Raw genomic sequence first — 17,060 nt, forward strand, 5'->3', positions numbered from 1 at the left:
AGAAATCCTAAATAAAGCGAAATAGCAGCGTTCGACCTGGTGACTTACACTCGTACAAAAATCCGTACATTTACGGATCTTCTTAGGGGGTGTCTACGGAATTCTACGAAAGTTTCAGCCCTTCTTTACGGATTTTCAGAAATCAAAGGTGGCAACACTACGCATACCGGCTACACAAGCTACCGTTCGTAACAGTACCGACCGATTTACGAAGCGAAAATGCGTGTGTCTGTGTCGTATCGTGTGTCGCGCGAACGGTAGACGAAAAGCTGCGAGTGTCGTCCCGGAAGGAGGGCACGCATAGGAGACGACGCGACACGCTGCTCCAGCGTATTCGTCGCTGGGGAAGAAATTTTACGACCTTACGTGCTAATACTTTGGAAACTCGTTTGGTTTTCTCGATCACCGTTGCTTTGTATACTCGATTTAGGTATCGATCGCGTCGCTAATTACAAACTATTTTAATTCGACCTAAGTTAAACACTACCTTTGGACGTTTGGCTTTTCGCCTTTTTTTTTTCTTTCTTTTGTTCGCGCGTTCGCCCGCGCACGCTTTCACGCGGGAACCCGTCAACCTGGCCTCCGTTTCCTCCGCGCGTGTTCCGCAGGTGGCTGACTAGAACGCTGTGTAGGTAAGCTCGGAACGCGGTCAGTATAAATGGCAGCGTTGGCGGCGATAGCGATAACGGCGCGAAGCGGATTGCATCCTTTCCTTCCATTTTACGCGTAGTGCTCGCAATCCCCACGCTCGGACAACGTGGGCGTGGACGGACACTAGGTGGTGTTAGGATCCTCGTAGGCCTTCTCGTAGTCCCGTCGACGAATCACCGCGAAGTGAGTCATCTGGAAGGTGTTGGTCTTTTTACAGCCGCGCTCCAACGTGCCAGTCATACTGTAGCCCATGTTGAAGTCGCTCGACGAAACGTTCGACGTCAGGTACAACTGTCGACAGAAAAGCGATAGGCGCCTCGTTCAGACGTCGAAGTGTGCCCTGTCGCGTGATCCGAACAACGTTTCGCCAAAGTTTCGATACATTCAATTTTGTGTAAAGAGTATTCTAGTGTTTCGAATAATTTAGGAAATAATGGACTGTACACGGTTAGGGCGGATACCCTCTATACGTAGACGTGTGTTTCTTCAGGCAGCGTAGCGATTAATCTAGGCAGCGCGGGAGTCGGGACGGCTAGGCGGGTGCTGCTAACGTTCGCGTTTCAGCGTCATAAATTTCTGTGTCGTCTATACGTTACGCAGACGCGGCACAATAGAAGCCACTTTAGAATTTGGGTCGTTCCGAAAAGCTCGGCTCTCGGCGTCTTCCTTTACCTCTCCTCGCCTCACCGCGCTTTGACGCGAAATTCTTTTCTTACACATATACGCGGGAGTCTTCTCCTCGAATGATATAGTCAAACTTTATAGAGGGATCGCTATATGTACTCTTGCGTCCTTGCACGCACTTGGAATTATGTAATCGCTCGAACTTGGTAGAACCGTGACTCGCGAAACGAAAGAAATTTGAAAATGATGAACAACGATAACTGTACCTTGAAATCGGGATCGGTTGTCATTCTCTTAAACGAACCGATAATGTAAAGCGTGCCGGTTCCTGTGTCCACCATTTTCGCCTGAGTGCTGTACCTGGAACACAGCGATATCAGTTGTTTTTCATGTGCGAAAATTTGTTCAGCTGTCGTCGAGCAGCCGACAGATCTCGCTCGTGGAACAACGTTCGATCGGGCGACTTCCGTAAGGGTTTTATCGTCTCGTAAGTATCGGTAAATGCGATTACCGTTACACCCTCACGTCTTATTTATTTCTCTTCTATTATTCCCCGTCGATATATTTACAGTCCCGTTGTTACGATTTACACGTTCATCGAGGAACCGTTCGCATTCGATAAAATAATCGTGCGAAAAACCAGCCAAGAATAATCGATGAACAAACGACGAGATAGAGGAAGAAAGATCTGAACGGAAGGAGGAAGCTCGAAAAGGAAAAAAAAAAAAAACGACGAAATAACGTAGTTCGACCGTTTTCGGAAGCGAAAGGGTAAAGGATGAGATGAGCCGAGGGTCATGAAGGCGAACGAGCAGGAGAAGAGGGATGGCGCGGGCGCGGTGTTTCCCTGGTGGCTCGAGGGGCTTATTCCGGCGCAGCGGTTCAACCGGCGACGATCATTAAAAGTTTAAACGCCCTCCATTGAAGTGCGGCGGATCCAACACTCGGTTTAAAATCTACTATGGCTGGTGCTTTGACTTTTCCTCCGGTCCTCGATTCGCTTCACAAAGGAAACTGCCAACCGGAGCATCCTCTCGATGCTCGACCCTGCCCGTTCGCCGCGCGCTTACGAGCATCGTTCAGCTCCCACCGTATTCTCCGCGACGGATCATGGAATCGTTCGCCACCAAATACCAGACGAACGATCGATCTCGTTTCGCAAGCTCGCCGAAAACAGAAAACGGATAAAAAGACTTCAGATCGACGAAACGTTTGTTCGTTTCGTGTTTCGTAAAATTCTGCGAAATCTTATACAGTGAAGCCTGGATGAATGCTCGAAGGCTTCTGGGCACACTAATAAGGAGGGGTCTCCAAGTGTAACGATGAGTTTTTAACGAGGTTTAGCACAGCGATAGATCTTGGAATATTAAAGCCAATGATATTTGTTTCGAACGTACATGGTCATTAGTTCATGAAATATTTAATGTTCAGTGCCGAGGACTTTTCGAACACGCATCGAGGATTTACTGTACTGTCCCTAGAGTTTTGTGTCGCGCATGCCACCGTGTATACTTGAACGGAAACAAGAGGATACCAAAGTTTTGGATTCGTCGCCCCCTGTAATTCTCGACCAGCGGCGTCAGCGTGTCGAGTGGCGGTTATAAACATTCCGACCACGTAACCTAAAAGCTCGAATTTCCGTTCGCGCTAGGAATACGGTTACCGGGAAAATGTCGGGACGACCTCATTCTCCACGACTGACCCTGTTATCGCGTTCGCGTGGTAACCGAGCGGACCCTCGACACCGACTTACCACTTACCTCCTGGTCCCAGCGACTTCGACGACCTTGCATCGACTTCGACTCCACCAGAAAGGCGTCAAAGTCCAGTAGGAACTACTCGCGCTTCTCGCCCAGCCTTCGTCCGGAAATAGAAGGACCTGCAACAAACAGCAACCGATATTCAAAGCGATTGATCGTTACGCCTGATAAGGAATACCTACACTGTCGTCGTTAGTTAAAGTGTCCTATCTAAGAAATTATAGTTTTTCAAGATTTTTCGAAATATTTGGAGCCCCGCGTGCGTTTCACTTTTTAGTTAAAGCTAGAATGCCCTGTGTGATATTCAGGGCTCTAGAAACAGCGTAATTTATTTGTCCTAACTGGTTTTTAAATGATTTTACTAGTTTATATTGGTCCGCTAACTTGGATAGTCCTACGGTATGATTTATGTTTATACCTTAATTACGTATGTTCAAGATATATGAAAAAAAAAAAATAAAATCAATATGATTGAAATGGGTTTCTACATTGAAATGGACTACGATGAAAAACAAGGAGGATACAAAAGAAATGATAAAACCTCATCACAACGCGGGAAAAAGTGCGATATAACAGGAAGACCAAGATACGATTGGAACGAGCTGGTTGTCTCGGCAAGGAAAGCTTTCGACGTTTCCGAGCCACTGCCGAAACCGAGCTTTTGTTCGTCCAGTCTTTCCTGCTTCTATCTTAAAACCGTATTTCGTGTCGTGGAACTGTTTTTCGGACAGCAAAAAGGACGCGCGTCACGAAAGCGTTACGATAATTAATCTTTCGCGGAACAGACGGAATCCCAGGCGCGTGTGTCGCCAAGCGATACGAACCGAGAGAGGGTGTTAACGAGGAGTAACTATCCATCGTGGAACGTCGTATCCGCGCTCGATAACGCACGCGACGACCGACGTATGGATCTTGCGCCGACGTTCCACGTTGCGTCGATTACCGTCGATCGAGTAACCGATCCTCCTCGCATTATCACCATTTCCGTCTGTACCATACGCATCGTGTATGTTCGCTTGGGGGAAGGTTACGCGTTTCTTCGATGTGACAATCCTCTCACAGACATAACATTACCATTGTCGTCGAATGTTTATTCTCATTCGTGGCATTTTTTCGACGCGGTTCCCGTCTCTTCTTGGAACTTTTATCATACCCGTTTATCGATTAAAAACTAAGCTGGTGATAACATTGATACCCTTGTAAACTTCAGATGCGATTCTTGAGAAAGCTTGATCGCAAATAGTTAATTTCATCGAGAACGAATGTACTTCGCAGACATCGCGACATTGAGAAAAATGATCGGATCGAAATTACTGGTACATATCTAACATCGATGACGCAACTATCACCCATTGAGCTCGATTAATCTTTGTCACACGTCTGCTCTTGTATACATCTTCATTATAAGTCTTTCATATACGCGTTCTTATCAGTTTTTTCCCTTTATTTACTTTGTTACTTGTGTATGTGATGTGTGAGTATATATTAATGCACACTAATGGGATTTATCCTCTTTATTTAATAAATAATAAATACCGTTAGAGATCGTTCTTCGATCCCACTGATGCGACGCGACTCGTAAGAAAATGTCGAGTACTTTAAGGAACGTTAGGTAGGAGGTGAATCTATAAGAAAAAGTAAGTCGAAAGAAGAAAGTAAATTTCTTTTATTTGACGTTTCATTTTCGAGAAAATTGGATTTGAACATTCATCGAGAACGCATGTACTCGTGCTGGCAATAAGTAGAAACGGCCTGCAATGGACAGACGCGTCAGCCAAGTCCTATTCTACTGACCCCGTGAATCCAATAAATTTTCAACTTTGATTTTCTACAAACCGAAGCATCACTCGACAACATTTTGTTTTTGTTTTTTCAACTTATTTTTCCTTATCAAATCACCCACTGCCTGGTTATCATATCCGACCTGAGACACCCCATATATCTCTGGGCGTTTACGCGTTCTTTTTCGAATACGTACTCGTCGCTGTTCAGTCGGTATCCGCTATATGCAGTAGGTAACTTCGAACTAGTTTTCCATTGGGCAGCAAAACTTTCGGAAAAGAGAGAAAAACGAGAATGCCAATCGTGTGCCGTTTTTCCATCAAAGCAACGGAAGGAAACACGCGATCGTATATAGCGATCGAACGCGAGGCCACGAATTGTCCAATCCTCGATAGGAAACGAGCCACTAGTTTCCAGGAGATGGGTATTCGCAAAGGACGTTCAGGATTAAGCACGAATCGCGGTTATCCCCGGAGAGGATCGTATGTTTGCGTTGAGTCTCGGTAACTGCCGGTTTAGCCAGGTATTCGATTCGACGATCCAATGAACGAAATATTCTTCGAAGCAGCGAGACTCCGGAAATCCTCTCCGAACGTGGAAACCCAGCGGACGAGAACGGTGCCCCGAGTTCGGAGCAGTATCGACTCGGCTCCACGGCGAATGCAACCGAACCCGTGAAAATAGCGAGAATAGAGTCGTAAAGCGAGCCCCGATCGCGTTGTATGTACCTTCAAATTGAGTTTCCTACGAATTTTCCGCGAGCATGCGCGGCCCCCGTTTCTCCATATCGCCATTTCTATCCACCGACCCGGTTATTCCGTGTGCCAGCCAAAACGAGAAACTCGAAAATCTTGAAACGCCTCCCGATATCGAGAAGTTAGGCTAGGCTACCCATTCCGTTCGGAACTATTTCTATCCTTTCTTCAAGGGGGATCGTAATACGACACCGTAAATTTTTATCGAAAGCCGTGTCGGATTTAGTCGCTTATATATATATACATATACATAGTCCATGAATTGTATAGGTAAGTACGTCGCTTACCGTGCAATCAAAAAGTTCTCCAGCCCCGCTGCTACCCCACGTACCGTACGATCCGGTTTCGAACGTTTCCAATTTTTTTCAGGTCTCGTTCGAACTACGAATTACTTTCGCAACGTTATTCGACGCATAATCGACGAACTAAAAGTTTGTAAAGCCTGGGAGAAGGTGCTCGATTCCTCCGCGATCGAGGCGATTAGTGGCGCTCGGTTATCGCCCGCGCGCTCCCGAGAAACTTTCGCTCGACCCGGTTTCTGGTTCACGGGATTCCGTGACGAAGGATGCGGGGAACGGGAGAAGGAAGCGGCGAAGTTCGCGTCGGATATCGGGGAAGTCGATGTCACGCGACGAATATCGAGATATTGCGACGACGGAAACGGAGGTTAGCCAATTCTCAACGGCGACAGGGAAGAAGACCCTGGATCACCGAAGACTCGATCTTCACCGACGAATCGAATATCACAGTTGCACGGTGGTCGGCCGAATCGACGAGCACACGATGTTACGTGGAATTTTATTCCGGAACGGAGAAAATTGTACACGGAGGAATTTTTTCGTTAACCGAAGTCCCACCCGTGGTTTCCGTTCGCTCGAACCACGGAAGCCCGAGCAGTCGGGTTTCCCGTAGACAAAGTACCCGGGGGTATTTTCTGGGTTAGTCGCTCGAGAAAACGGTCCCGCCCGGGTAACGCGATGCCGTTCCGGACGATAAATATGTACGTGTACATAGACATTATATACCGAAATTATATACACCGATACGAACGTATACGAACGCGTACACTACAGTATACCTGGATTAAATCCGGCTTTCTACGAAATCCCAGAAATCGTGGTGCCCACCGATCCGTGCAAACGCCACGCCGAGCCGAGCCCCACGGTCAGCAATACTTTACACCTGCCACGCTACGGACCTAATTAGATACGACGGGCTTAATCTTGCGCGCGTAATGGGATCGTCGAACGAATACGGGGGTAGCCGATCTCTTCGCCGGGACGTTACGCGAAATGAAAATTCGATCGATACGAGTGTCTTCTCGAGGAGAGGGCTCTGCTTCTTCTGGCTCTACGATAATGCAATTTCAACGTAAGCTAAGGGAACGAGTATAGGCGAATTTTTATGTATATACAGTAAATCCTCGATAAATGGTGGTAGGCTCTACTGACGACGAGAGTTCACCAGGTGTAACGCTGACTTTTTAACCCTTTAACGCTCAGACTTAGATTTTTGTTCAGGTCGTATACCATCGTTTAAATGTAAACTATTTCAATTAATTCAATAATGTATATAATAGCGTATTATGGAAACCTTATCACGTCACAAGTATTCAGGCTCAATACAATGAATAATTTCGTTAATGAATAACAGTAATAACTTTTTTGTACGAAAAAGTTATGCCCGTTTATTTACATTAAATAAATAAACAAACGAATCAACGAGATTCATCGTATTAGTTGGAACCAGAATTTCGAACGAGCATTCGGTTTATCGAGAAGATCCGTCGTGATTCGTTCGCGCGTCCGTCGTTTCCGAGTCGGTCGCGCACCAGATTTTTCAAAGTCGATTTTGATCGAGAAGCTCGTGGAGAGAGTCGGTCGCTTTACTTCTCTGCCCTCTTCGATTTAATAAACTCGGTAACATACACTTTTACCGACTACTCAGACTCCGAACGAATCCTGTCTCGCAAAAGCCAGGTCTTTGGAACGACTCTTTGACGTTCAGCGGATTTTCAACCAATCTTCTCTCGGCATACTCCCTTCACCCCTCCCGATGCCTTCTTTCCCGCGAATTTCTGTCGAGCTCCAAGATTCGCACGAGTCCTACACGCCAAGCTTTTTTTGTCCAGTTTATCACGGACACCTTTGCGGATGGGTGAAAGAGCACGTAACGGGATGCAATTAAGCGTCGCATCGACGATCCGGTAACCGTGGTGGAAATTACGCTTTCGTCGAGTCCACTCGGCCGAGTTTAATGATTCGATTTCGAGCCGTCGCGTCACCGTTGAACGAGAGTCGTTCTTGTCGAGTTTGATAACAGCTTCGTCTCGATCCGTTTCGTCGACTGACCGTCGCCTAAATGTACCTAAATATATTCTATCCTTTGTGTCGGCAAAAAGGAAAGAACCATGGATGAAGGTGAAGGAAATAGGAGAAGAAAATAGTACAGTGTCTTGGTTCGTCTCTGCTATGCGATACGATCGCGTGGTCTTGGAATCGATGACTGTGGCTCGAACTCAAGGAACGCCCGCGGTGGTAGTGGATAAACGGTAGCGGATAACGGTTGACGGTTGACAGGAAACGAGAGGCGGGTCGGCGGCGGTGGATGGCGTGGGTCGGGTAACTCGAGGGGAAACGGCGGGAAACTGATGCGGAGAATGGGAATACCGTGGCGTGGGGTTGAAGCGTGGTGTAGAGGCTTAAACAAAGGAGGGTCGTTAGAAACAAGTGGCGCCGATTAAAAACGCCGACGCCACTCGCCCGATATGCATCGACAAACACGCGACAGCGTGTTTTCCTCGAGCTCCGTTTTCCTTTCACCTTTCTTCTTTCCCGTTTCTCCTGGTTCGCGCGTTTCCCCCTAACCACGTCTTCGTCGAACGGGATCGTATCGGTCCACGCCGCCCACGAGCTTCCCTTCTCGGTTAACGCGATTCTTCCCTCCTTGAACCAACGATCTTGCGCAATTTCCCAATCGGACGTAGTAAAAAGAATATCGAAGGACCACTCGGTGGTATGTATAGGTGTAACAGCGCAGGCAGGCACACCGTTAAACTCCGTCACGGGGAATACAAAGGAGAAGAACCCACGGCGCAGGGCTAAGGGGAGGGGGGCGTAGTTACGGCTTCTTCCGACCACTCGACGGGAATTCCTCGAAAAATTAGTCCTTCCGCTCGCTACCACGGTAACGTCCTGCGACCTACATCAACGGGGAACGCGAGGATACATTATTACTATCATCGGAAAGCAAAGCCTCCGATGGTGCGACGGCCGCAGGGTGTTTCAGGGTCGGTTGCCATGGCAATGCGCTGGGACAGCCACGGGGTGCAGCCTGGAATATCCACCCTCTTGCCTCTTTTCCGCGATTCTCCCTGCTACCCCTACGACCCCCCACCCAACACCTCTCTCTCATTCTCTCTGTCTGTCCAACACCCACTCCCTCCCTTCAACGTTCCCCCTCTTTGCCTGCTTCTTCATCCCCTTCGCTCCTCCTCCTACACCACCATTCTCTCCTCCCTAAACACCCTCCATCTCTCTCTCTCTCTCTCTCTCTCTCTCTCTCTCTCTCTCTCTCTCTCTCTCTCTCTCTAATTGCCGTTCCTGCTCCTGGCCTCCTGTCTCTCCTCCGAATCCTATCCTCTTCCTGTACCATCCATAACGCGTCTCTGTCGGCCCCGTTCGCTCGCGAACCGACTCCATTCTCTTCGTTTCGCTTTCCGCCGGAAACTTCCCCTCCACCCGCCCCCGTCGTGCCACCGCCGTTACTCCGTCTAATCGTACTATTCGCTCGCGTTTTATTTATTCGTCACGACGTATTTCGTTCGCGCGCGTTTTGTCGCGTTCCCGGGCCGTAACGATCGATGAGGACACGGAACAGCGGTATCTACTTATGCATTACGAACGAGCAAAAATTCACGGATTCGGTCGCGAAGTTACGGGAGCATTGTCGTCCCGGGGGAGCTACGGATGCGCGAATGGAACCCGAGAGAACGAGAGGGAGCAAAAGCCGAACCAGACGACAGTTCGAATCTACGAGGATACAACTGGGATTGCCATCGTGTCTGAAACTGGCCCGCTTAGCAGTGCCACGATTGCTTTTCTGTAGTATCGGAAGAACCCACCCCCCGACATTCTCACCGTTTATCGGACCTTTTTAACGACTCTTGGCTGGAATGTAAGCCAAGTTCTCGACGGATTCTTTAGATGCACCGATTTCGGGACTAAATTAGACTGTCTATTAACGTACGTTCACCTCAATGCCTATTTCCACTCACTTTCTGTACACGCCAACAGTATCATATACATCACATTTAAATTCGTGTTACATATCGTTCAACACGATGACCAAAACGGCAGTGTATGTATTAGAATAGTCGTGTAGCTGAAACACTTAACTCAGCCGAATATAGACGAAATACAATCGTTTCGACGCGACGAGGGAACGGAAAATTAATCGATTCGGGGAACTGGAACGACAACGCGCGAGGATTTGAGTCAAATAGGGTGCTCGTCGACGGAGGGTTCGCCGAGTCTCCTTCGCGTCGTGGAAAGAAACGGATCCCGGACCCTCGATGCTCGTTTATCCGTCCGCGAGATCGATCGCTCTGACCCCGCGGTGAAACAAAAGCGGCGAATATTTTGCTCGGTTATAGAAGAATGTTTCTCCGAGCGAGCAATTTGAAGATTCCGCCGCGAAGGGTGCGCGAAGAATCGCGAAGAATCGTGGGAGAATCGTTGCGCCTCTTAAACTTTTCCGACGCGTCGCAGCGGTGACCGGATTATTCCCCTCGGGGTCTTTTCCTTTCTTTTTTCGAATCCCATTGGAGACGGTTTCCTTTCGGTAGTCGAGCACGATTTCTGCGAAGAAAGAGACAGCCAGCCCGCGAAAGAAACCGGGCAGCCTTTTCAGACGAGATATCATAAACAATACTCCCTTTTTATCGAAACTACCGACGCGACGCCCCGAGGAACACGGCAGCCGCGTACGTTTATCTTTGCCGTTCTCTAGATTCTTTCATCTTCGCTCTTCCTCGAACGATGAGGCGTCCCGAGCGACTACAATGAGCGGGAAAGCGATCGGGCGACGAGACCGCGAACTTTTCCACGTCTGATGCAACGTCTAACAAAGTCGAGCAGACTCGGAGGAAAGACCGATTAAGAAATTCTCTCGACGCAACGTGCATCGCAAGAGCATCTCCACGTCCGACGTTTATGGAGAAAAACCGGTAATGACTCACACCGAAAGGACCGTAAGAAAAACGATTTGTCGAACGAAAGGAAAAAAAAAAACGCTGGAAGTAATGCGAGAAAATCGAAAACGCAAGCGTATTTTTACGAGATTCCGCGCAATATTTTACGGTCGATCGAGAATCCCGGTACTACCCTCGTAAAAAGTTGACGTATAGGTATATGTATACACTTTCCTCGAGGGCACAAGAGGCAGACGAGAGGCGGACCACGGTCTATCCGTTTCCCCTGCGAAGGAGAAGTTTGATTCGCGGGGAACAGTGAATCCACGATGCCGAGGTCGTAGCGGAGGGCGAAGGAAACCCGAGGCGGAGAACGAAGGAGGGTATTAAATGGCCAGGATGAATAATAACTCGGTTATTGAAAGAAAATTTCGGCCGATCCGAGTTTCGAAACTCCGGAAGCGTTTGGTCGGTGGTACAAGTGGCGCGAATAAGGCCACCATTGACTTCGTTAGTTTCTCCCTCTTTATCTCTATCTACCTATCTTTCTCCCACTCTCACCCTCTTCTCCTTGTCTTTCCCTCGATTTTCGTCTTCCGAATACTCCGTCCCGCGCTCCTCGACCGGTATTGCCGACGAGCCAACGTTCCGAACCCAACCCGGTTTGGCTTCTCGTCCTCCGTTGCCGTGCTCGCCTCCGAGCCACGTCCGCATAATGGCTATTCGGATAGCGAATCGATTTATTTCCCCGGGGGCTTTCGGAAACTTGGAACCTCTCGAGCCGTGAACTCGGAGGAACGGTTCTCCCCCTTTTCTCGCATTCTTCCTGTCCGGGATTCCGCGAAGATTACGCAACGCCCGAACGATAAAGAAACCATGTAAAATCGGTCGATCGAGACGAGCACAAAACACGCGATGAATTTATAGTTTCTGTTCTTTGTTCTATTCTTTTTCGAAAAAAAATCCATACAATAAGTACTAGTCCACGCGTTTCGACGATATAGCTTGTCGTTGACAGCTCGCCAAGGACCTCGAAGATCCTTCAATGGCCGGACTCTGGAGGACCGTACTCGGGGTCCGCGAGCCGCGATCCACTCGTTTTCACACGCGTTCATCGCCGTATGAAATTTTATCGAGTTATCGAACAGAAAACAACGTTATACCGAGAAGATGTCGGGAACATTTCGAACGAAGTTCATCATTTCATTCATGCGTTCGTCCCGTTCTATTGAAAATGTTTGTCGCAACCACGTTAGATGTTTATATATTATTATTACCTTGTTCGGATAGCCGTTGTATCGGAGAAGCTTCTTGCAGCATTTCCCGCGATTCTCGTAGTAGAACATCTGGACCATCTCTGCGTGATCCGTCGCGGCGCTGACGGTGAACGGTGCACCGTCGTTTCCGAAACACCTCGACGAGGAGGCCGACTGCTGCTGGACAGGAGATTCCCGGCGGCCTAGAGGCACGCACGGACACCACCCCGAGACCATCACACCGTTCGACACGGATCCACCTCGATCCACGTCCTATTCTCACCCGCCTACCACGATCGCTTCCTCCTCGGCGGGACGGTTGCTTTCATTCTTCGCTCTTCCCGCCCACGTTCGGCCGCTCTACCCTTTTTCCACTTCTACGGATACTTTCCACGCACCAGCCGATCCTACCCGGCCACCGATCCCTTGGCACTCTCGTTTTCCTCGATAAATACTTTGGCACAAATTTCGTTGACACTCGCACGATGTCTCCTTCGCCTAGGGTCAGTCCTCGTTTTCGTCGCCGCGAGCTTTCTAACGGAATTATCGAACCCAAATCGTTTCGTCGTCGCGATGACCAAGCACGATCTGAAAAAACATTGAGTACCCAAATTTACGAAGATACCTGGTATAAACTCGAACTAATTATCGAGAACGAATTCGTGTTGCACTGTAACTGTGAATTTCGTCGTTTCGCGTTCTTGCATAATTTCTCCAAAGGAAGCCAAACTATGAGCCAACTCGGTAAAAAAAAGAAAACACCGGAATTTGCAATTCATGAGAGAGGTTGACGATATATTTGCCGTCGACGCAGACGGTACGCGACCTACTTCGGCTATGATATCGCGCGTCTTTTTATTTTCTTTCTGTATTTCCCGGCGATAGCGACTTCGGCCGTTCTCGCGATCGCGGGGACAATTAAATTCAACGATACGAGAAAAAGCCGAGAATGAACGTGTCGTAGGACCGTTTAGTTCACGAACCTAACGAGCTTAACAACGAAACGACTCCGATTTACGAGCCGAACGGGCGATATCGTGTGGCCCGTTTAACCCTTTAACGCCCAGTATTGCACCGGTGGAATTTTCAAGTGTGTCAAATTCTGTCACCGATTAATTTCTAAATTTTGTCGACAAGGATCCGTAGTTTCACTGATGTCAAGTAGACTCTGCGTTTGTAGTTGAGAAAATCAGGTCTTCCCTCCAGAGGTAAAAAAATAAAAAAAAAAAATGGAAAAAAGCAGGTGTGTTTAATATCAATATTTTCACTTCAAAAGAAAAAAAATATACAGGGTGTCTGTTTAAATCTAAAAATTTTAATATTTCAGACAAACTCTAAATGGTATCAGGGGGCACAAACTTTCCGATGTAATTTTTTAAGGTCGACTTTGATTTTTTAAATGGAATCATATATTTTTTTTAATGCATTACTTCCACCCGGGGTACCACGAAATCGAAAGAGTCTCCCCGTTAGTCGATCAGAGATCCGCGGGACAAACGGGAATTTCCGAGAAAACTTTTAACACTACAGTCACCGGCCATGAAAAAACTATCGAAGCGTTTTACAGCCGGCTCTCGTCGACGGGGAGTGACCGATCGTTCGTTCGACGGTGCGTCGAAGGGACAAAGGGGGGATGAATGCGGCTAATGGAAACCGCAGGTTCGACGAACTCTCGGAAAATCGGACGGAAGCCCACGCTCTGGCCGACCTGTATTCCCTGTATGCATCCAGGGGAGAACTACAAGAAACGGTAAACCGGTATATATCGGACGATGTGCGGTTTTATTCGCCGGTAGACCGAACCGTAACACCGAATTCGAGTCTTCGATAGATGAGGCCGGCTCGGGTCTATCCCTTTAAATTCTCCCAGCGGCGTGGTTCGGTCGACCGACGTAAACGCGCGCGAACCGCGAAAAATTCTCCATTGTTCGCGATTCACGCGCCTCTAGAATTCCCCCCACGATTCCCTATTCGATCGTACGAACGAAAACTCTGACCAAGATCGGGGGCATCGTGAAAATCGTTGGTGTCTGGTAACTCTGCAAAGGACGGTTTCACGATACCCATTGAATCGATGCCCTGATTTTCCATTTTCTCATCACCTGGACCAGTTCAAGTTCTCACGATCGCTAAACGATCCTCGAAACGAGATGTTTCATGATAGTTTACCCGTTCCTACTCCAGTCGTGTTTCGCGTTATACTCTTCGATCGATACTTCTTTTTCCGTTCTCCAACATCAAGACAATTTTTCCCATACCGTCAGCGATCATCTTAAAAATAAACTTGCGCGTGTATCCTTTTTTTAATCGTTCAATGCTATTTCTTGCAACTTGTTGTCACCAACCATGCTTCGCCAATCATCAACCGATGCCTGTTTTTTTTTCTCTGCGTCTATGCACGCGTGTGAGAAAGAAAGAGGAGGAGAAAAGACGGTTGCATGGAACGCAACGTTATTCCCGAAAATTTCTTGGCACTTTTGAGATGGTCTAGTATCTAGCGGCCAAGTTACGAGACGTCGAACGGGTAAACTCGTTTTCAAACTCGATAACTCGACTGTCATCGTCGAGTCGAGTGATCTCTTTCGAGAATGTTCGTAACTCCAAGAACTATACGATGCAAACTTGTAAAACGATTGAACGTTAGACGCGCCTAAGGGATCGAGCAAAGAACGGAGTATCGTAACCAATTAAGCTCCAGAAGACTTGATCGATTCTTTCAATTACCACAAAGAGATCAAAGGAACGGTCTTTCAGGCGTCTAATTTGATCGACAAGTCTGCCGTTGACTTCTTCTGTCGATATCGGAGGCGCGAAAACGATTAATCGAGGGAAACGCGTCTCGCTCGCGACGAAATTAACTTGGCGAACAAGATTCTGTCGCGTATGGGATGACACGAACATTTTTTTATCGAGTTAAGCATCGAACGTGAACGAATACGATGTAATCGGGAAACGTGAAAAGCACGATCATTATGCACACCACCTACAGACGAGACTGTTCGCGCACCGAGAGCAACGTCGCGGTTAATTAAACCGATTACAACATCTGGCGCGATGATCGGCGATGAGCTGGCGGCTAGTCGAGGGTGCCGAAGCGACGAAACAGCTAAAGACAATTCTCTGTATCCTTCTCTTCGAGGACCACGCAAAAAACCACGGAAGAAAGAATCGTAGAAACGTACCTCGATCGACATCCAAAGGGCGCGCAGCTTTCAAATAAATCCGTCTGGAGGAGAGAAACTGTCGACTTCGTGGTTAGCTCGTTCCTTGCCTTTCGAGAATCCTGCCTCGGGTGTATATACGTATACACACGTTTCTTTGACGACGAAATTCTCGGTCAAAACGGACGGTCGTGAGAAGCAAGAGAAAACCAGGATAACCAGAAAGTCGAAGGAACTAACGGAACCAGAGTGTAAGCAGGGTAAACCAGGAACGTAGAAGCGTATTTTAAGTGCAATCGGTTGAACGGTGGAAACGCTGTTCGGAGAACAACGGTAAACACGTAAATTCGAGAATCGAATTTGCACGGTGCGACACAACGGGGGGGGGGGCGGGTTATTGGACAGACGGGAAAAAGCAGAAAATAGAGGAGGAAGGGAGCAGAGAGAGGGAACAAAGAAGTAAGAAAGGCAAGGCGCGCGCGGTCGCGCGATCGAAAGCGAAAAAACTGTCGCGCTCGAGACGGCGAGCGAACGCGGACTGAGGGGCACGGGCTCGTCGCGGCTCGTCGACTCGTCGCGCTCGACGTCGCGTCGACGTCGAACGACGCTTCCCTCGTTTCGACGGCGCAGGACAGACTGAGAGCTCGACTCGACGCCGACCCGCCGTTCGGCGAACCTAGTGCCCCCGACCCCCGATCCAGAAGACCCGAGCACCGAGCCTCACCGCCTCCTATCCGTCCCGACCCGTCCCGTTCGTACCCACCCTTTCCGTTCACCCCCAACTACTATACATATACCTACCACGCGCGCCTGCCTGCCTTCCTTCCTTCCGTTCCGCCACTCTGTCATTGCGACGGTCCTTCGCGTTCCCGCTCGATCACTTCGCTCCGTTTCGTTCAGGAGAACCTCCTGAATTAACGCTGGCCGCTCGAGTTCCCTTAGTTTTTCCTTACAGCCACACATTTTTTTCTCCGCTCGTTTTCACCCCTTTTCTTCCGTCTTGCTTCTCGGGGACGTGTCCACAGTCTGGTTCCACGCGACACCACGGAACGCTAGGGAACACGGGAAACGCTTGGCGAGATGGTACACCGCGAAACACGAGGATGGTTCTGTTCGTGGTCCGTATGCGGATCGCAGCCGCGCGCACGCGCTACCATAAATCTTCCTTGCGAGCTTCGCAAGCCCGTGGCGTTCACGAGTGCGGTGCACACAGGATGTGTTATCTACCATCCGTGGACCATTCGAACATTTCTAGCTTTTCTTCCCGGTCCACCTTCAAAGGGGAATTCTCGTATAATAGATACAGGGAAAGAAAAAGGTTTTATTTTTATATAAATCAAACTAGAATGGTTAGAAATAGGGAAAAATCGCTATTCCTATATGTAAAGTTTGACAAACAAAAGTTACGTAGTTGTTTCTGAATATTTTCAGAACATCTGAATTTGTATACTTGCAAACGTAAAAACCCTCCCGCTAGCAAAGTCTTAATAAGTGCTCGACGAGCAGACAAAAATCCTTTGTTTCAATTTTCTTCATCAGGACTTCTGTTTTATTATTTTTATTTTCGTACTACAAGCACGTGCGCGACCGCCATGAAACACGGAATCTGTAACCGGAGGCAGAGACAGAGTCTCTGTTTTCTTGGATTTTCCTCTTTACTCTTCGAGGAAAAACGACCCTGACGCGAGTGCTCGGGGATTACGAGAGCACCGACGTCGAGTCTTTTGTTCGATATCTATCCGTCATCCGTTCGTTCGTGCTCTCCGACGAGGAACCAGCCATCGGATCCATTGTCACCGTTTTCGCCTTTATTCGTTTCCTGCTAACGTTTCGGGCGAAAGCCAATTTCCACCCAAACGCAATATCTTTCGATCGAGCAG

The 17,060-nt window shown here is 48.3% G+C and overlaps 1 protein-coding gene across 1 annotated transcript; it reads right to left on the reverse strand.

The window, feature by feature from the left end:
• Positions 1–206: 206 nt before the first annotated feature.
• On the reverse strand, positions 207–12,256 carry LOC107192385. The gene is made up of 4 exons (XM_015581618.1): positions 12,041–12,256; positions 3,036–3,154; positions 1,542–1,635; positions 207–942 (listed from the first exon to the last, which is right to left on the reverse strand). Exons 1-4 carry the CDS (start codon positions 12,254–12,256, stop codon positions 775–777), a joined length of 597 nt encoding a protein of 198 aa, XP_015437104.1. The 3' UTR covers positions 207–774.
• Positions 12,257–17,060: the final 4,804 nt, after the last annotated feature.

Source organism: Dufourea novaeangliae, unplaced genomic scaffold, assembly GCF_001272555.1.
Source record: "Dufourea novaeangliae isolate 0120121106 unplaced genomic scaffold, ASM127255v1 scaffold347, whole genome shotgun sequence".
NCBI lineage: Eukaryota > Metazoa > Arthropoda > Insecta > Hymenoptera > Halictidae > Dufourea > Dufourea novaeangliae.